We start from the raw sequence: 19,508 nt of genomic DNA, 5'->3' as shown, positions 1-19,508 counted from the left end.
TCAAGCCCCCTCAGAATCTTGTATGTTTCAATGAGATTACCTCTCATTCTTCTAAACTCCAAAGAATATAGATCCAATTTACTCAGCCTATCATAGGACAACCCCCTCATCCCAGGAACCAATCTAGTGATCCTTCGCTGTACCACCTCCAATGGAAGCATATCTGTCCTTAAATATGGTGACAAAACTGCACACAGTTTTCTCCCTGATTATTATTTCTGAAACCTTACCCACTAGATATTAAATTGACCAGCCTGAAGTTACTTGGAACGTCTTTACACTCTTTCTTGAATAAAGTTGTCACATTTGCCACTCTCCAATCCTCTGGCACCTTCCCCATATCTAGGGAAGTTTGGAAGATTATGGCAAGTCCTTCTGCTATCTCCATTCCCACTTCTTTGCGCAAGCCATCCGACTTATCCACTCCAAGCAGAGCCAGTCTTTCCAGTACATCCTGCTCATCAATTTTCACCCCATCCATTACTTCTACCGCAGGGTCGCCAACATGTCGTTCACGGGCGGCAACTGGGGCCTGCGCAGCGCGGGCGGCGACTGGGGCCTGCGCAGCGCGGGCGGCGACTGGGGCCTGCGCAGCGCGGGCGGCGACTGGGGCCTGCGCAGCGCGGGCGGCGACTGGGGCCTGCGCAGCGCGGGTGCTGGAGCTGGACAGAGGCAGTTGTATCAGATCCACAGCGGGTGAGAAACCGCCAAATGCAAGACAGCAATGGCGCTAACGGGTGGGCGGGGAGTCTTCATAAACACCCGGTGTAGGTCTCAAACACCCATAATAAGAATGAGTAAAATACTGCGGATGCTGGAAATATGAAACAGAAACAAAGTGCTGGAAATACTCATGTTCTGAAGAAAGGTCAGAGACCTGAAACATTAACTCTGTTCCTCTCTCCACAGATGCCGCCAGACCTGCTGAGTATTTCCCACATTTTCTCCTTTTATTTGTTTTGCGTTTGTTTTATTGCAGACGTTGCTCACAGAACTGAGTTGAGAAACACAGGCAGTTTGTAGCAGGGTGGGTGTTGGATGCAGAATTTGGACCCTGACCTCCTGTGTAGGTCTTTTTTGTTGCAACAGTTTGAGCTGGAGTGCAGATGGAGGAGAAGGTGCTGGGTTTAGCCCTGAGTACTCTTGGGCCATAAAGCAGCCATAAAGACAGGGCTAAATTGTGGCGAGTCGAAGAGACTTAGTAGTTGGCAGGAAAAAAGACAGAGGCGCAAGGGGAGAGCCAACTGTGCAACAGCCCCAACAAACAAATTTCTCTGCAGCACCTGTGGAAGAGCCTGTCACTCCAGAATTGGCCTTTATAGCCACTCCAGGCGCTGCTTCACAAACCACTGACCACCTCCAGGCGCGTATCCATTGTCTCTCGAGATAAGGAGGCCCAAAAGAAAACTCTTGGGCCCAATCGGACCCATCAATTGCCAATGTGAGAATGTCAAGGGAGGTAAATTCCATGGAAATGACATTGCTAAACGGATACCAACCACTCAACGAAGCCGCTGCTGGGCATCTGGACACCAACAAGTACAGTGATTGCTTGAGCAGGCTTGCATGCAGTGTCATGGAAATAAAGTTAAGATCAGTTTTCCTTCATATTAAATATATTATAACGTAATTATAATAGTTACATATTTAGTTTGCATTTGTCTATCAATATTTTTTCAATATATGTTTAAGTAGCTCGTGATACTTTTATCAGAAGTAGCTCTCAGTAAAGAAAAGGTTGGAGACCCTGCTCTACCAACTCCACTTCTGTCAGCAACCTCTTCCTTAGTAAACACAGATACAAAGTACTCAGTGAGTATTTTAGCCTTACCCTGCACCTCTAAGCATATATCACCCTCTTTGGCCCTAACAGATCTCACCCACCTCTTATTATCCACTTAATAACATGCCAGATGATGATTTTTTGGTTACCTTTTATGTTAACTGCCATTCTATTCTCATATTCTCTCTTTGCCAGTCTTATTTTCCTCTTCACTTCCCCTCTCAACTTATTGTATTAGGCCTGGTTCTCATTTGAAGAATTCACCTGACATGCATCAAACACCCTCTTTTTTTTGTTTCATCATATTCTCTACCTCCCACATCATCCAAAAACCCTGGCTTTGATTCCCCTACCTTTCCCCTATGTTGGAATATACCTAGCCCGTACCTGAAACATCTCCTTAAAGATCACCCATTGTGCTGTAATAAAATAAAGACAAAATACTGCAGATGCTGGAAATCTGAAATAAAACCAGAAAGTGCTAGAAATACTCAGCAGGTCTGGCAGCATCTGTGGAGAGAGGCAGAGTTAACGTTTCAGGTCAGTGACCTTTCATCAGAACTGGCAAAGGTTAGAAATGTAATAGGTTTTAATCAAGTAAAGCCAGGGTGGGGGGAAAGAGAATAAAAGGGAAGGTGTGTGATAGGACAGAGGGCCGGAAAGATTAACTGACAAAGTGGACATGGGCAAAGGCAAAGAGAGTGTGCTAAAGGTGTGGTGAAAGACAAAGCATTACTGCAGAGAGAGTGTTAATGACAGAGTAATGAGCAGCAATCGCCGGGTAAGTGGTACTGAACAAACTGCTAGAGCTGTGGGCTGACAAGTCCCCGGGTCCTGATGGACTTTATCCTAGGATGTTAAAAGAACTGGCTAGTGAGATAGTTGATGCGTTAATTTTAATCTTTCAAAACTCCCTAGATTCGGGGAAGGTTCTGTTAAGTTGGAAAATAGCAAATGTAACTCCTTTATTCAAAAAGGAAGGGAGACAGAAGCAGGAAACTACAAGCCAGTTAGCTTAACATCTGTCTTAGGGAAAATGTTAGAAGCTATTATTAAAGACAGTATAGCCGGGCATTTAGAAAAATTCAAGGTAATCAGGCATAGTCAACATGGTTGTGTGAAAGGGAAATCATGTTTAACTAATTTATTGGAGTTCTTCGAGGGAGTTATATGCGCTGTGGATAAAGGGGAACCGGTGGATGTATTGTACTTAGATTTCCAGAAGGCATTTGATAAGGTGCCACATCAAAGGTTATTGCAGAAAACAAAACCTCATGGTGTAGGGTGTAACACATTGGCATGGATAGAAGATTGGCTGGCTAACAGGAAACAGAGAGTAGGCATAAATGGGTCATTTTCTGATTGGCAAGATGTAATGAGTGGTGTGCCACAGGGATCAGTGCTGGGGCTTCAACTTTTCACAATTTATATAAATGACTTAGATGAAGGGACCGAAGGTATGGTTGCTAAATTTGCTAATGACACAAAGATAGGTAGGAAAGTAACTCGTGAAGAGGATAGAAGGGAGCTACAAAGGGATATAGATAGGTTAAGTGAGCGGGCAAAGACCTGGCAAATGGAGTATAATGTGGGAAAGTGAAATTGTCCACTTTGGCAGGAAGAATAAAAAAGCATATTATCTAAATGGTGAGAGATTGCAGAGCTGAGATGTAGTGAGATCTGAGTGTCCTAGTTCATGAATCACAAAAGGTTAGTATGCAAGTAAGGCACATAGTTAGGAAAGATAATAGAATGTTATCATTATCGGGAGGGAAATAGAATAAAAAAGTAGGGAGGTTATGCTTCAGCTATACAGGGCATTGGTGAGACCACATCTGGAGTACTGTGTATAGTACTGGTCTCCTTATTTAAGGAAGGATGTAAATGCGTTGGAGGCAGTACAGAGAAGGTTTACTAGACTAATACCTGGAATGGGTGGGCTGTCTTACGAGGAAAGATTGGACAGGCTAGGCGTGTATCTGCTGGAATTTAGAAGAGTAAGAGGCAACTTGATTGAAACATATAAGATCCTGAGGGGTCTTGACAGGGTGGATGTGGAATTAGGGGTCACTGTTTAAAAATAAGGGTGCGCCCATTTAAGACAGAGAGGAGGAGAAATTTTTCTCCCAGAGGGTGATGAGTCTTTGGAACTCTCTTCCTCAAAAGGCAGTGGAAGCATAGTCTTTGAATATTTTTAAGGCAGAGGTAGATAGATTCTTGATAAGCAAGGGGGTGAAAGGTTATCAGGGATAGATGGGAATGTGGAGTAATCAGTTCAGCCATGATCGTATTGAATGGCAGAGCAGGCTCGAGGGGCTGTGGCCTACTCCTGTTTTCAATTCGTACGTTCATATGTATCCCTAGCTAAAAGCACAAACATGAATAGGCAGACACATGGTAAAAAAACCAAAAAAAAGGGAACAAAATAAAATAAGAAAAAAGGGCCAGTCATGCTCTGAAATTATTGAACTCAATGTTCAGTCTGGTAGGCTGTAGCATGCCTAATCGGAAAATGAGATGCTGTTTCTCGAGCTTTCATTAATGTTCACTGGAACACTGCAGCAAGCCCATCACAGAGATGTGGGCATCACAGCAGTGGGGGGGTTGAAATGGCAAGCGACCAGAAGCTCAGGATCATGTTTTCGGACTCAGTGGAGGGGTTCCGCAAAGCAGTCACCCAATCTGCGTTTGGTCTCCCCAGTGTAGAGGAGACCACATTGTGAACAGCAAATACAGTATACTACATTGAAAGTACAAGTAAATCGCTGCTTCACCTGAAAGGAGTGTTTGGGGCCTTGGATAGTGAGGAGAGAGGAGGTAAAAGGGCAGGTATTACACCTCCTGCGATTGCATGGGAAAGCGCCGAGGGAAGGGGACGAGGTGGTGGGGGTAATGGAGGAGTGGACCAGGGTGTCGCACAGGGAACGATCCCTTCGGAATAATAAATTAAAAGCAAAATACTGCAGATGCTGGAAATCTGAAATAAAAACAAGAAATGCTGGAACCACTCAGCAGGTCTGGCAGCATCTGTGGAAAGAGAAGCAGAGTTAACGTTTCAGGTCAGTGACCCTTCTTCGGAACTGACAAATATTAAAAATGTCACAGGTTATAAGCAAGTGAGGTGGGGGTGGGGCAAGGGGTAACAAAGGAGAAGGTGTAGATTGGACAAGGCCACATAGCTGACCAAAAGGTCACGGAGAAAAGGCAAACAATATGTTAATGGTGTGTTGAAAGACAAAGCATTAGTACAGAAAAGGTGTAATGCACTGAATATTGAACAGCAGCAAGTGCAAACATGAAAAAAACAGTGGGTAAGCAAACTGAACAAACTAAGATGAAATGAAATAAATGCAAAAAAAAAAGTTGTAAAAAAGAAAAAAAGAGAAAAAAGAAAAAACTAAAAATGAAAATAAAATGGGGGGCTGTCATGTTCTGAAATTATTGAACTCAATGTGCATTCCGGCAGGCTGCAGTGTGCCTAATCGGTAGATGAGATGCTGTTCCTCGAGCTTGCGTTGATGTTCACTGGAACACTGCAGCAATCCCAGGACAGAGATGTGAGCATGAGAGCAGGGGGGAGTGTTGAAATGGCAAGCAACCAGAAGCTCAGGGTCCTGCTTGTGGACTGAGCGGAGGTATTCCGCAAAGCGGTCACCCAGTCTGCGCTTGGTCTCCCCAATGTAGAGGAGACCAGTTTGTGGGCAGCGAATACAGTATACTACATTGAAAGAAGTACAAATAAATCGCTGCTTCACCTGAAAGGAGTGTTTGGGGCCTGGGATAGTGAGGAGAGAGGAGGTAAATGGGCAGGTATTACACCTCCTGCGATTGCAGGAGGTGCCATGGGACGGGGACGAGGTGGTGGGGGTAATGGAGGAGTGGACCAGGGTGTCGCGGAGGGAATGATCCCTTCGGAATGCTGACAGGGGAAGGGAGGGGAAGATGCGTTTGATAGTGGCATCACGCTGGAGGTGGCGGAAATGGCGGAGGATGATCCTTTGGATGTGGAGGCTGATGGGGTGGAAAGCGAGGACAAGGGGAACCCTGTCACGGTTCTGGGAGGGAGGGGAAGGGTTCCCTTCAGAATGCTGACAGGGGAGGGCAAGATGCATTTGGTAGTGGCATCACACTGGAGGCGGTGGAAATGGCACAGGATGATCCTTTGGATATGTAGACTGGTGGGGTAGAAAATAAGGACAAGTGGAACCTTCTCGCGGTTCTGGGAGGGAGGGTGGTGAAGAGGTGAGGGTAGAGCTGCAGGAAATGGGTCAGACATGGTTGAGGGCCCGGTCAACCACGGTGGGGGGGGAATCCTTAGTTGAGAAGAAAGGAAGACATATCAGAAGTGCTGTTGTGGAAGGTGGCATCACCAGAGCAGATGCGCCGGAGACAAGAGAAATTGGGAGAATGGAATGGAGTCCTTACAGGAGACAGGGTGTGAGAAAGAGAAGTCAAGGTAGCTGTGGGAGTCAGTGGGCTTATAATAAATATTAGAGGACAGTCTATCCCCAGAGATGGAGACAGAGAAGTCGAGGAAGGGAAGGGAAGTGTCAGAGATGGACCATGTAAAGATGAGAGAGGGTGGAAATTGGAAGCAAAGTTGATAAAGTTTTCCAGTTCGGGGAGGGAGCAGGAAACGGCACCAATACAGTCATCAATGTACTGGAAAAAGAGTTGGGGGAGGGGGCAGGAGTAGGACTGGAACAAGGAATGTTCGACATACCCCACAAAAAGACAGGCATAACTAACATAGAAAATAGGAGCAGGAGTAGGCCATTCGGCCCTGTTCCACCATTCATTATGATCATGGCTGATCATCCAAATCAGTAACCTGTTCCTGCTTTTCCCCCCCCCATACCCTTTGACCCCTTTAGACCCAAGAGCTATATCTAACTCCTTCTTGAAAACATACAATGTTTTGGCCTCAACTGCTTTCTGTGGTAGCGAATTCCACAAGCTCACCACTCTCTGGGTGAAGAAATTTCTCATCTCAGTCCCAAAAGGTTTACCCCGTATCATGAGACTATGACCCCTGGTTCTGGACTCCCCCATCAGGAACATCCTTCCTGCATCTACCCTGTCAAGTCATGTTAGAATTTTATAGGTTTCTATGAGATCCCCCCTCACTCTTCTGAACTCCGGCAAATATAATCTTAACTGACTCAATCTCTCCTCATACGTCAGTCCCGCCATCCCAAGAATCAGTCTGGTAAACCTTCACTGCACTCCCTCTATAGCAAGAACATCCTTCCTCAGATAAGGAGACCAAAACTGCACACAACTAGAACCCCATCAGGTACCCATAGCAACACCTTAATTTTGAAGGAGAAGTTGTGCAATGTGAGAACAAGTTCAGCAGGCGGAGCAGGGTGGTGGTGGATGGGGACTGGTTGAGCCTCTGTTCAAAGAAGAAGCGGAGAGACCTCAAACCATCCTGTTGGGGGATGGAGGTGCAGGGAGATTGGACGTCCATAGTGATGAGGAGATGGTTAGGGCATCAGAAGAGTCACGGATGTAAGTGGGAAGAGACTTGACCAGGAGAGAAAAGATAGAGTCAAGATAGGAAGAAATAAGTTCAGTGGGGCAGGGGCAGGAACAGGCTGAAACGATGAGTCTTCCAGGACAGCCCTGTTTGTGGATTTTAGGAAGGAGGTAGAAGCGGGCTGTCTGGAGTTGTGGGACAATGAGGTTGGAAGCTGTAGAGGGGAGATCTCTGGAGGAGATAGAGAGTCATAGAGAGATACAGCACCGAAACAGGCCCTTCAGCCCACCAAGTCCGCGCCAACCATCAACCACCCATTTATGCTAATACTACATTAATCCCATTTTCCCCCTCTCACATCCCCACCTTCCCTCAATTCTCCTACCACCTACCTACACTCGGGGCAATTTACTTACAACGGCCAATTTACCGATCAACCCGCAAGTCTTTGGCATATGGGAGGAAACCAGAGCACCCGGAGGAAACCCATGCAGTCACAGGGAGAACTTGCAAACTCCGCACAGGCAGTACCCAGAACCGAACCCAGGTCGCTGGAGCTGTGAGGCTGCGGTGCTAACCACTGCTAGATGAGGCCATTGACAGTCCTGTAGACAGCAGCTTGATGTTCGGTGGTGGGGTCATGGTCCCGGGGGAGGTAGGAAGAAGTGTCTGGGAGTTGGCGCTCAGCCTCTGCAAGGTAAAGGTAGGTACGCCAGACAACAATAGCACCAGCGACTGTGCTGTTCCAGTTTTTCCTGCTAGTCTTTGGTTCCATCTTACCCTGGCTAGATCCCCTCTTATTCCATTAGCCCTCTTTCAATTTAGAATTTCTACTTTAGATTGTTCCTTGCCCTTCTTTAGTGTTAATCTAAACCTTAGGATACAATGAACACTCTTACCAAAGTCATCCCCCACAGACACTTGATCCACTTGGCCCACCTCATTCCCCAACACCAGATCTAGCAAAGCCTCCTTCCTAGTTGGACCGAGAACATACTGGTCAAGCAATACTCCTAAACATTTTACAAAAATTCCTCCCCCTCCGCTCCAACATTATTCCAATTGATATGTGGGTAATTAAAGACCTCAATATCACCACTCGACAGTTCTTGTCCATTTCTGTCATTTCCCTGCAGACTTGCTTCTCGAACTCTCTCTCTCCCTCTTTCACTATTTGGAGGCCAACAGAATATCCCGAGTAGTGTGATCATCCTCTCTTTGCTTCTCAATTCTAACCAAATGGATTCTGTCTTTGCCCCCCTCAAGGACATCCACTCTTTCCAACACTACAATGCCTTCCCTAATCAGTACTGCCACCCCATGTCCCTTTTCTTCTTCTCTATCTTTTCTGAACACATTGTATCCTTGAAAAGGGAATTAGACTGTTATATGAAAAGGAAGAATGTGCAGGGTTACAGGGAGAAGGCAGGGGAATGGCACTTGGTGAAATGCTCATTTGGAGAGCCGGTACAGACATGATGGGCCAAATAGCTTCCTTCTGCAGCAATTCTGTGAATATTGAGTCACCACTTTTAAGCCATGTTTCCGTTAATTCCACTATATCATATTTCCACACAGCAAATTGCGCTTGCAGCTCACTAACCTTACTCACCACTTTATGCCTTTACATACATTCATTGTAAACCTGTCTTTGTATTCCTCATAGTCCACTCCTATCTAATATGGTATTACTTCCTTCTCTAGTACCATCCAACACACACACTCCTTAATGCACCTTATTCCTCTTTTCTACTTCTATATTCTGGTGTCCATCCCCCTGCCAATTTAGTTTCAGCCCTCCCCAACCAGATTCCTTTACTATCCTGCTAACGAGTGAGCATCATTGTGTGTTGCCAGAGAACAGAGCAGAATTTAAGCCTTGGACAGACTTTAGATTAGTGAGAATTGCTGACGAAAATAAGCATTGGCATGAAAGAGGGAGCTTTAGTAAAGCAGGAGATCCAAGTCCCAGTTGATTCAGAGGAGATGGCGAGGCCCAGAAAGTCACTGAACGAAGGAGAACTGAAGGTGGAGTGTCAGAGCCAAGAGGTTGGATTGACTTGGCCAAGACATGAAGCCAGTGTCTTTGAGGGACTACAACAAGGCTGAGGCCATCTCCAGTGCAAGTCCAGCATTTTCCGAGCAGCTCGTCTTTGGCTCCTCATTGCAGTTTAAATAAGTGTTGGTCTCATCCCAGATGGGGTACAGGGTACCATTCTAGTCAGTGCATTGAGGACAGCCAGGCACTGGAGAGGGCGACTAAACAAATATCCCAGGATTAGGCACCTGAGCTATGGGGAATGTTTTAGTTTAGAGATACAGCACTGAAACAGGCCCTTCGGCCCACCGAGTCTGTGCCGACCATCAACCACCCATTTATACTAATCCTACACTAATTCCATATTCCTACCACATCCCCACCTGTCCCTATATTTCCCTACCACCTACCTATACTAGGGGCAATTGCTAATGGCCAATTTACCTATCAACCTGCAAGTCTTTGGCATGCGGGAGGAAACCGGAGCACCGGGAGGAAACCCACGCTGACACAGGGAGAACTTGCAAACTCCACACAGGCAGTACCCGGAATTGAACCCGGGTCGCTGGAGCTGTGAGGCTGCGGTGCTAACCACTGCGCCACTGTGCCGCCCTAATGTTAGGAGGGTTTCCATTTTTGTATTAAAACCTGGGATTCTATATTTTTAGTAGTTCGGAAAGCTAATAGAATGTTATCATTTATCGCGAGGGGAATTGAATATAAAAGTAGGGAGGTTATGCTTCAGCTATACACGGCATTGGTGAGACCACATCTGCAGTACTGTGTACAGTTCTTCTTCTTTGGCCTCCTTGTCTCGAGAGACAATGGGTAAGCGCCTGGAGGTGGTCAGTGGTTTGTGAAGCAGCGCCTGGAGTGGCTATAAAGGCCAATTCTAGAGTGACAGACTCTTCCACAGGTGCTGCAGATAAAATTGGTTGTCGGGGCTGTTACACAGTTGGTTCTCCCCTTGCGCTTCTGTCTTTTTTCCTGCCAACTGCTAAGTCTCTTCGACTCGCCATGCTTTAGCCCCGCCTTTATGGTTGCCCGCCAGCTCTGGTGATCGCTGGCCACTGACTCCCACGACTTGTGATCAATGTCACAGGACTTCATGTCGCGTTTGCAGACGTCTTTAAAGCGGAGACAAGGACGGCCGGTGGGTCTGATACCAGTGGCGAGCTCGCTGTACAATGTGTCCTTGGGGATCCTGCCATCTTCCATGCGGCTCACATGGCCAAGCCATCTCAAGCGCCGCTGGCTTAGTAGGGTGTATATGCTGGGGATGTTGGCCGCCTCGAGGACTTCTGTGTTGGAGATACGGGTCCTGCCACCTGATGCCAAGGATTCTCCGGAGGCAGCGAAGATGGAATGAATTGAGATGTCGCTCTTGGCTGACGTACGTTGTCCAGGCGTCACAGCCATAGAACAAGGTACTGAGGACACAGGCTTGATACACTTGGACTTTTGTGTTCTGTGTCAGTGAGCCATTTTCCCACACTCTCTTGGCCAGTCTGGACATAGCAGAGGAAGCCTTACCCACGCGCTTGTTTAATTCTGCATCGAGAGACAGGTTACTGGTGATAGTTGAGCCTAGGTAGATGAACTCTTGAACCACTTCCAGAGTGTGGTCGCCGATATTGATAGATGGGGCATTTCTGACGTCCTGTCCCATGATGTTCGTTTTCTTGAGGCTGACGGTTAGGCCAAATTCATTGCAGACAGCCGCAAACCTGTCGATGAGTCTCTGCAGACACTCTTCAGTGTGAGATGTTAATGCAGCATTGTCAGCAAAGAGGAGTTCCCTGATCAGGACTTTTCGTACTTTGGTCTTCGCTTTTAGACGGGCAAGGTTGAACAACCTGCCACCTGATCTTGTGTGGAGGAAAATTCCTTCTTCTGAGGACTTGAATGCATGTGAGAGCAGCAGGGAGATGATGATCCCAAACAGTGTAGGTACGAGAACACAGCCCTGTTTCACGCCACTCAGGATTGGAAAGGGGTCTGATGAGGCGCTGCTATGCTGAATTTTGCCTTTCATATCGTCATGGAATGAGATGATGATACTTAGTATCTTTGGTGGGCATCCAATCTTTTCTAGTAGTCTGAAGAGACCACTTCTGCTGACGAGGTCAAAGGCTTTGGTGAGATCAATGAAAGCAACGTAGAGGGGCATCTGTTGTTCACGGCTTTTCTCCTGTAGCTGGCGAAGGGAGAACAGCATGTCAATGGTGGATCTCTCTGCTCGAAAACCACACTGTGCCTCAGGATAGACACGCTCAGCCAGCTTCTGGAGCCTGTTTAAAGCAACACGGGCGAAGACTTTCCCCACTATGCTGAGCAGGGAGATTCTACGGTAGTTGTTGCAGTCACCCTTGTTCTTATAGAGGGTGATGATATTGGCATCGCGCATGTCCTGAGGTACTGCTCCCTCATTCCAGCGCAGGCAAAGCAGTTCGTGCAGAGCTGAAAGTATAGCAGGCTTGGCACTTGATGATTTCAGGGGTAATGCCGTCCTTCCCAGGGGCTTTTCTGCTGGCTAGAGAATCAATGGCATTACTGAGTTCCGATTTTGTTGGCTGTACGTCCAGCTCATCCATGACTGGCAGAGACAGGGTTGCATTGAGGGCGGTCTCAGTGACAACATTTTCCCTGGAGTACAGCTCTAGGTAGTGTTCCACCCAGCGGTCCATTTGTTTGCGTTGGTCAGTGATTGCGTCCCCTGATTTAGATTTGAGGGGGGGGCAATCTTCTTGATGGTTGGCCCAAAAGCTCTCTTAATGCATCCCTCTGATATTTCCTGTGTCAGAGGCCAGCTGAATATGACTGCATAGGTGTTGTCAGTAGTCATTTGCGCAGCGCCTGGCTGTTCTTTGTGCAGCGCTTCTGGCTGCTTTAAGTGCTATGGATGTTAACTCGCTGGGGGCTTTTGTGTAGTTCAGCAGTGCAATGCGCTTAGCGGCTATGACAGGTTCCAGCTCTTCAAAGTGAGATTGAAACCAGTCTGTATTCCGCTTCACACAATTGCCATAGGTGGTCATTGCTGAGTCATAGATGGAGTCTCTGATGTGGGCCCACTTGGTCCCTGCATCCCCTGTGGGAGTGTTTTGGAGGGCTTTTTCAAGTGAATTTAGGAACTTACGTAACAGCTGTGGATGAGAAATTCTGCTAGTGTTGATGCGCGGGCGGCCCTTCTGCTTGGGAGTGATGCAGCTTCTTTGGTTTGAGGCTAACCTTGCTGCACACCAGGGAGTGGTCGATGTCGCAGTCCGCACTGTGGAAGCTGCGTGTGATTTGAACACTGTTTAAAGAGGCTCACCTTGTAACGATGAGGTCCAGTACTGGTCACCGTATTTAAGGAAGGATGTAAATGCGTTGGGAGGCAGTACAGAGAAAGTTTACTAGACTAATACCTGAAATGGGTGGGCTGTCTTATGAGGAAAGATTGGACAGGCTAGGCTTGTGTCCACTGGAATTTAGAAGAGTAAGAGGCAACTTGATTGAAACATATAAGATCCTGAGGGGTCTTGACAGGGTGGATGTGGAAAGGATGTTGCTTCTTCTGGGAGAATCTAAAACTAGGGGTCACTGTTTAAAAATAAGGGGTCACCCATTTAACACAGAGATGGAGAGAAATTTTTTCTCAGAGGGCTGAGAGTCTTTGGAATTCTCTTCCCCAAAAGGCTGTGGAAGCAGAGTCTTTGAATATTTTTAAGGCAGAGGTGGATAGATTCTTGATAAGCAAGAGGGTAGAAGGTTATCAGGGGTAGGTGGAAATGTGGAGTAATCAGTTCAGCCATGAACGTATTGAATGGCGGAGCAGGTACGAGGGGCCGAGTGGCCTACTCCTGCTCCTAATTCGTATGTTCATATGTATTTTTAAAAACTGGAAAGGATTTCAGTGGACACTGAGACATCTGGAGATAGCTGAACTTTATGGATGCTTTTAAACAAGAGGTTCCTGGTTGTGACCAGTAAACAAGTACTGGAAACCAGGTGATTTCAAGGAAACCAGCAGGAGGTTTGACCTCAGAGCTACCCTTTGTGATATGGGAGAATTTATGACTTAGCATGTGACTTGTTTCTGGAATATTTTAGTTTCATTTTTGAACTTTAAAAGTCAGTGGGCTTGGACTAAAGCAGCCAATTGGAATTTGAGATGGACCTGCCGGGAGATCAGAAGAACCAGAAAGTATTACCTCTCTGTAAAGAATCCTTGCTCTGAAAAGGCAAAAGCTTGTATGAAGTGGTACTATTGCCTCCTGCATTTTCAAAGAAACCTTGCATCTTTAAAAGGTCTTTTGTATCAAATGAGAGAACTGACAACTGCTGTTACACCCCTGATGGAAGACCTATGTGAAGCCTTCTGCAGTTGAATTTCTTTGAATGCCTACCCAACACAGACTGTTCATCAACCTCGCCTGGGAAGACTGAGTGGCAGCCAACTATTCGACTTTGGGACAACCTCACCAAACCAAAGAACTTCGTTCCAAATCATTGTAGTCTAAGTTTTTTATTCCTTTGAAACAGCTGTAAGCAAAAATCCTTTTATTCCCACTTAACCAGTTTTTGGATGTATGTGCCTGTGCGCGAGGGCTAGGATATATACAAAAATACAGGGCTTTAATATTTCGATTCTGGTATATATTTACTTCATTATTGGTTAAGACTTGGTTTTATAATAAACAGATAATTTTGTTGTTTATTAAAGAAACCTGGTTGGTATGCTTTATTCTGGGGACAAATAGAGTACCGAATTGGCTGTTTCAGTAAGTGAGAAAATTTATTGACACGTTGTGACCTGTGAAGAAATGGGACTGAATTGACTGTGCACTCCTCCTGCCTCGGTCGTAACAGGAGAGAGCCTGCAGGAGCTGGGAGTGTTCACACTGGAGGGCAGAAGGCTCAGAATGATCATATAGAAACATTCAGATCCTGAAGGCCTTTGTAATAAGAGTCACTGACCTCAATCATACCATTTTCCTTTGGAAACCTCTGACCATGCCTCCAATCAGCTCCTCTAACTAGTCTCCCATCACTGCTTAGTGCTTGTTTCTGGCCTCAAGCACTTTTGGGCATTTCAGGGCAAGTAGCTGTTTCTGTCCTGGGACCGCCCATACCAGGCAATGGTATGCAGCAGACTTCATTTTTTGAGTTCTGCAGCTCCCATCACATCAGTTTGAGGGTGAGAAACTTGGGTCTGAAACTAGCGTCTAAAACTTAAATAAAGGCAATTACAAAAAGGTATGAAGACAGAGTTGGCTAAAGTGGACCAGGAAAATAGATTAAAAGATAAGATGGTAGATAAGCAGTGGCAGACATTTAAGGAGAAATTTCATAACTCTCAACAAAGATAAACTCCATTGAGAAAGACTATGAGAAGAATGAACCATCTATGGCTAACTAAGAAAGTTAAGGATGGTATCAAATTGAAAGAAAAGGCATACAATGCTATGAAGATTAGTGGTAGGTTAGAAGGTTGGGAAAACTTTAGAAGCTAGCAAAGGATGACTTAAAAAAAAGGCACAAAATAGATTGAGAGCAAACTAGCAAGAAATATAATGACAGTAAAAGCTTCCACAAGTATATAAAAAGAGAGTAACAAAAACAAGAAATGCTGGAATCACTCAGCAGGTCTGGCAGCATCTGTGGAAAGAGAAGCAGAGTTAACGTTTCTGGTCAGCGACCCTTCTTCGGAACCCGTTCCGGGTCGCTGACCCGAAACGTTAACTCTGCTTCTCTTTCCACAGATGCTGCCAGACCTGCTGAGTGAATCCAGCATTTCTTGTTTTTGTTTCAGATTTCCAGCATCCGCAGTATTTTGCTTTTATAAAAAGAGAGTAGCTGAAGTAAACATTGATCCCTTAGAAGATGAGGTCGGGGAATTAATAGGAAACAAGAAATTGGCAGAGACTTTGAACAAATATTTTATATCTGTCTTCACAGTAGAAAATACGAAAAGCATCCTAACAGAAAACTGGGGCAAAAGGGAAGAACCTAAACCGATTATCACTACAGAAAGAGTATGAGGCAAACAAATGGGAGTAAACATTGGAACAGGAGCAGGCCATTCAGCCCATCGAGCCTGTTCTGCCATTCAATACCATCATGGCTGATCATCCACTTCAATGCCTTTTTCCCACACTATCCTCATATCCCTTGTATCTGTCAATCTCTGTTTTAAACATACTCAATGACTGAGATTCCACAACCCACTGAGTAAAGAAATTTCTCATCTCGGTCCTTATTTTGAAATTGTGTCCCCTGGTTCTAGACTCCCCAACCAGGGGAAACATCTTACCTGCATCTACCCTGTCTACCCCTTTAAGTATTTTATAGGTTTCAAGAAGATCACCTCTCATTCTTCAAAACTCTAAAGAATACAGGCCCAGTTTCCCCAATCTCTCTTCATAGGACAGTCCCGCCATCCCGGGAACAAGTCTGGTGAACCTTCGTCGCACTCTCTCAATGGAAATAATATCTTTACGAAGGTAAGGAGACCAAAACTGCACACAGTACTCCAGGTGCTGTCTAACCAAGATTTTATACAAATGTAGCAAGACTTCACTATCCCTGTACTCAAATCCTCTTGTGACAAAGGTTAACATACCATTAGCATTCCTAATTTCTTGCTGCACCTGCATGTTAGCTTTCAGTGACTTATTGGCAAGGACACCCAAGTCCCTTTGTACATCTACACTTTCTAATCTATCATTTAAGAAATACTCTGCACATCTATTCCTCCTACCAAAATGGATAATCTCACATTTTTCCACATTATAGTCCATCTGCCATGTTCTTGCCCACTCCTTAAGTCTGTCCAACTCCCCTTGAAGCCGCTTTGCATCTTCCTCACAATACACGTTCCCATCTAGTTTTAAGTCATCTGCGCACTTGAAAATATTACATTTGCTCCCCACATCCAAATCATTGATATATATTGTGAACAGCTAAGGCCCAAGTACAGATTCTTGCAGTACCCCAATAGTCACAGCCTGTCAACACAAGAATGACCCTGTTTATTCCTACTCTCTGTTTTCTGGCTGTGAACTAATCCTTAGTCCATGCCAGTATATTACCTCCTATCCCATGTGCTTTAATTTTGCTAACCAACCTTCTGTGGGGGACTTTATCAAAAGCCTTCTGAAAATCCAAGTATACCACGTCCACCGACTGCCCTTTATCAATTCTGTTAGTAACATCGGTGGTGGGGAAACTGCTAGAAAGAAATAATTCGGGACAAAATTAATAGTCACATGGACAAATGCTAGTTAATTAAGGAATTAGTTAATTCAGGGAAAATCATGTCTAACTAACTTGGAGATTTTTGAGGAGGTAACAGAGAGGGTTGATGAGGACAATGCTGTTGATGTGGTGTACATGGACTTTCAAAAGGCATGTGATACAGTGCTGCACAACAGACCTGTGAGCAAACTTGTAGCACATGGAATAAAAGGGACCATTGCAACATGGATGCAAAATTGGCTGAGTGACAGAAAACAAAGTAGTGATTAATGGATATTTTTTGGGCTGGAGGAAGATTTGTAGTCAAGTTCCCCAGGGGTCAGTGTTGAGACCCTTGCTCTTCCTGATATATATTAAAGACCTAGACCTTGGTCTACAGGGAACAATTTCAAAATTTGCGGATGATATGAAACTTGGAAGCATTGTCAACTGTGAGGAGAATACTGCAGAACTTCAAAAGGACTTTTAGTTTCGGTGACTGCAGCGTTGATAGCAACGGAGGTGCGTGAACGGGCTTACAGCTGTGAAGTCAATTTCAGCGTAAGATTAAAAGTGAATTCCCTTTTGTTTTCGGAGGACCAGGGGACTGCTGGGTAAGGAAAAAGGTATATATTTGTGTGGTGGCTGTACCCGAGACACTACACGTGTAGTGTCTCCCACCCACCCTCCTCCTCTAACCAAAAAAAAGGACTCTGGTGTGTTGATAAGGTAAGCTTTTTATTTAGGAAGTTCTGTCCGTTGGATTGCTAACCTAACAAGTTTTGACTTTTTGGTTTTTTTTGGTTTTTCAGTAGATTTGTTGGGAATTTGGAATAATGGGAATGGAGGTTAAGGCAGTTGTATGTTCCTCCTGCAGAATGTGGGAGGTAAGGGTCGCCAAGAGTGTCCTTGCTGACTGCATCTGTGGGAAGTGCACCCAACACCAGCTCCTCGGAGACCGCGTTAGGGAACTGGAGCTGGAGCTGGAAGAACTTCGGATCATTCGGGAGGCGGAGGAGGTTATTGAGAGGAGTTATGGGGAGGTAGTCACACCTCAGGTAAAAGAAGTAGGTAGATGGGTTACCGTCAGGGGAAGGAGAGGGAACCAGCAGGCAGTGCAGGGATCCCCTGTGGCCGTTTCCCTCAACAACAGGTATACCGTTTTGGATACTGTTGCGGGGGACGATTTACCAGGGGTAAGCAATGGGGTACAGATATCTGGCACAGAGTCTGTCCCTGTTGCTCAGAAGGGAAGGGGGAAGAGGAGCAGAACATTAGTCATTGGGGACTCCATAGTTAGGGGAACAGATAGGAGGTTCTGTGGGAACGAGAGAGACTCACGGTTGGTATGTTGCCTCCCAGGTGCCAGGGTTCGTGATGTCTCGGATCGTGTTTTTGGGATCCTTAATGGGGAGGGGGAGCAGCCCCAAGTCGTGGTCCACATAGGCACCAACGACATAGGTAGGAAGAGAGATGGGGATTTAAGACAGAAATTTAGGGAGCTAGGGTGGAAGCTTAGAGCGAGAACAAACAGAGTTGTTATCTCTGGGTTGTTGCCCGTGCCACGTGATAGCGAAGCGAGGAATAGGGAGAGAGAGGAGTTGAACACGTGGCTGCAGGGATGGTGTAGGAGGGAGGGTTTTGGTTTCCTGGATAATTGGGGCTCTTTCTGGGGTAGGTGGGACCTCTACAAACAGGATGGTCTTCACCTGAACCAGAGGGGTACCAATATCCTGGGGGGGAGGTTTGCTAGTGCTCTTCGGGGGGGGTTTAAACTAATTCAGCAGGGGAATGGGAACCTAAATTGTAGTGCCAGTGTACAGGATGTTGAGAGTAGTGAGGTCAGGGATATGGTTACAAGGACGCAAGAGGGCACTGGCAAGCAAGAACCTGGTTTAAAGTGTGTCTATTTCAACGCCAGGAGCATCCGGAATAAGGTGGGTGAGCTTGCAGCATGGGTTGGTACCTGGGATCTCGATGTAGTGGCCATTTCGGAGACATGGGTAGAGCAGGGGCAGGAATGGATGTTGCAGATTCCGGGATTTAGATGTTTCAGTAAGAACAGAGAAGATGGTAAAAGAGGGGGGGGTGTGGCATTGTTAATCAAGGAGAGTATTACAGCGACAGAAAGGACGTTTGAGGACTCGTCTACTGAGGTAGTATGGGCTGAGGTTAGAAACAGGAGAGGTGAGGTTACCCTGTTGGGAGTCTTTTATAGACCTCCGAACAGTTCCAGAGATGTAGAGGAAAGGATAGCGAAGATGATTCTCGACAGGGGCGAGAGTAACAGGGTAGTTGTTATGGGGGACTTTAACTTTCCAAATATCGACTGGAAATACCATAGTTCGAGTACTTTAGATGGGTCAGTTTTTGTCCAGTGTGTGCAGGAGGGTTTTCTGACACAGTATGTAGACAGGCCAACCAGGGGCGATGCCACATTGGATTTGGTACTGGGTAATGAACCCGGCCAGGTGTTAGATTTATATGTAGGTGAGCACTTTGGTGATAGTGATCACAATTCGGTTAGGTTTACCTTAGCGATGGGCAGGGACAGGTATATACCGCAGGGCAAGAATTATAACTGGGAGAAAGGAAATTATGATGCGATTAGGCAAGATTTAGGATGCGTAGGATGGGGAAGGAAACTGCAGGGGATGGGAACAATCGAAATGTGGAGCTTATTCAAGGAGCAGCTACTGCGTGTCCTTGATAAGTATGTACCTGTCAGGCAGGGAGGAAGTTGTCGAGCGAGGGAGCCGTGGTTTACTAAAGAAGTTGAAGCGCTTGTCAAGAGGAAGAAGGCGGCTTATGTTAGGATGAGACGTGAAGGCTCAGTTAGGGCGCTTGAGAGCTACAAGCTAGCCAGGAAGGATCTAAAGGGAGAGCTAAGAAGAGCAAGGAGAGGACACGAGAAGTCATTGGTGGATCGGATCAGGGAAAACCCTAAGGCTTTCTATAGGTATATCAGGAATAAAAGAATGACTAGA

At 46.0% G+C, this 19,508-nt stretch overlaps 1 protein-coding gene across 4 annotated transcripts in view; it reads right to left on the bottom strand.

Annotated features, from left to right (window-relative positions):
• The window catches only part of LOC137377460 (importin subunit alpha-4-like), a 125,567-nt gene that overhangs the window by 88,991 nt on the left and 17,068 nt on the right, over window positions 1–19,508 (bottom strand). Inside the window, exon 2 of one of the 4 annotated variants that reach the window (XM_068047055.1) lies at window positions 16,412–16,516. The exons of 1 other annotated variant lie outside the window; for it this stretch is intronic. Coding sequence is in view for 1 of the 3 variants with exons in the window: in XM_068047054.1 (XP_067903155.1) it covers window positions 2,171–2,179 (9 nt within the window). In the remaining 2 variants the exon portion in view is untranslated. Of the gene's footprint in view, window positions 1–230; window positions 538–2,170; window positions 2,196–16,411; window positions 16,517–19,508 lie in introns of those variants that run through there. 2 more of the 4 variants (XM_068047054.1, XM_068047056.1) reach the window with 2 other exon arrangements.

This window comes from Heterodontus francisci, chromosome 15 (assembly GCF_036365525.1).
Source record: "Heterodontus francisci isolate sHetFra1 chromosome 15, sHetFra1.hap1, whole genome shotgun sequence".
Lineage (NCBI taxonomy): Eukaryota > Metazoa > Chordata > Chondrichthyes > Heterodontiformes > Heterodontidae > Heterodontus > Heterodontus francisci.
This window is presented reverse-complemented; position numbering and strand designations above follow the sequence as displayed.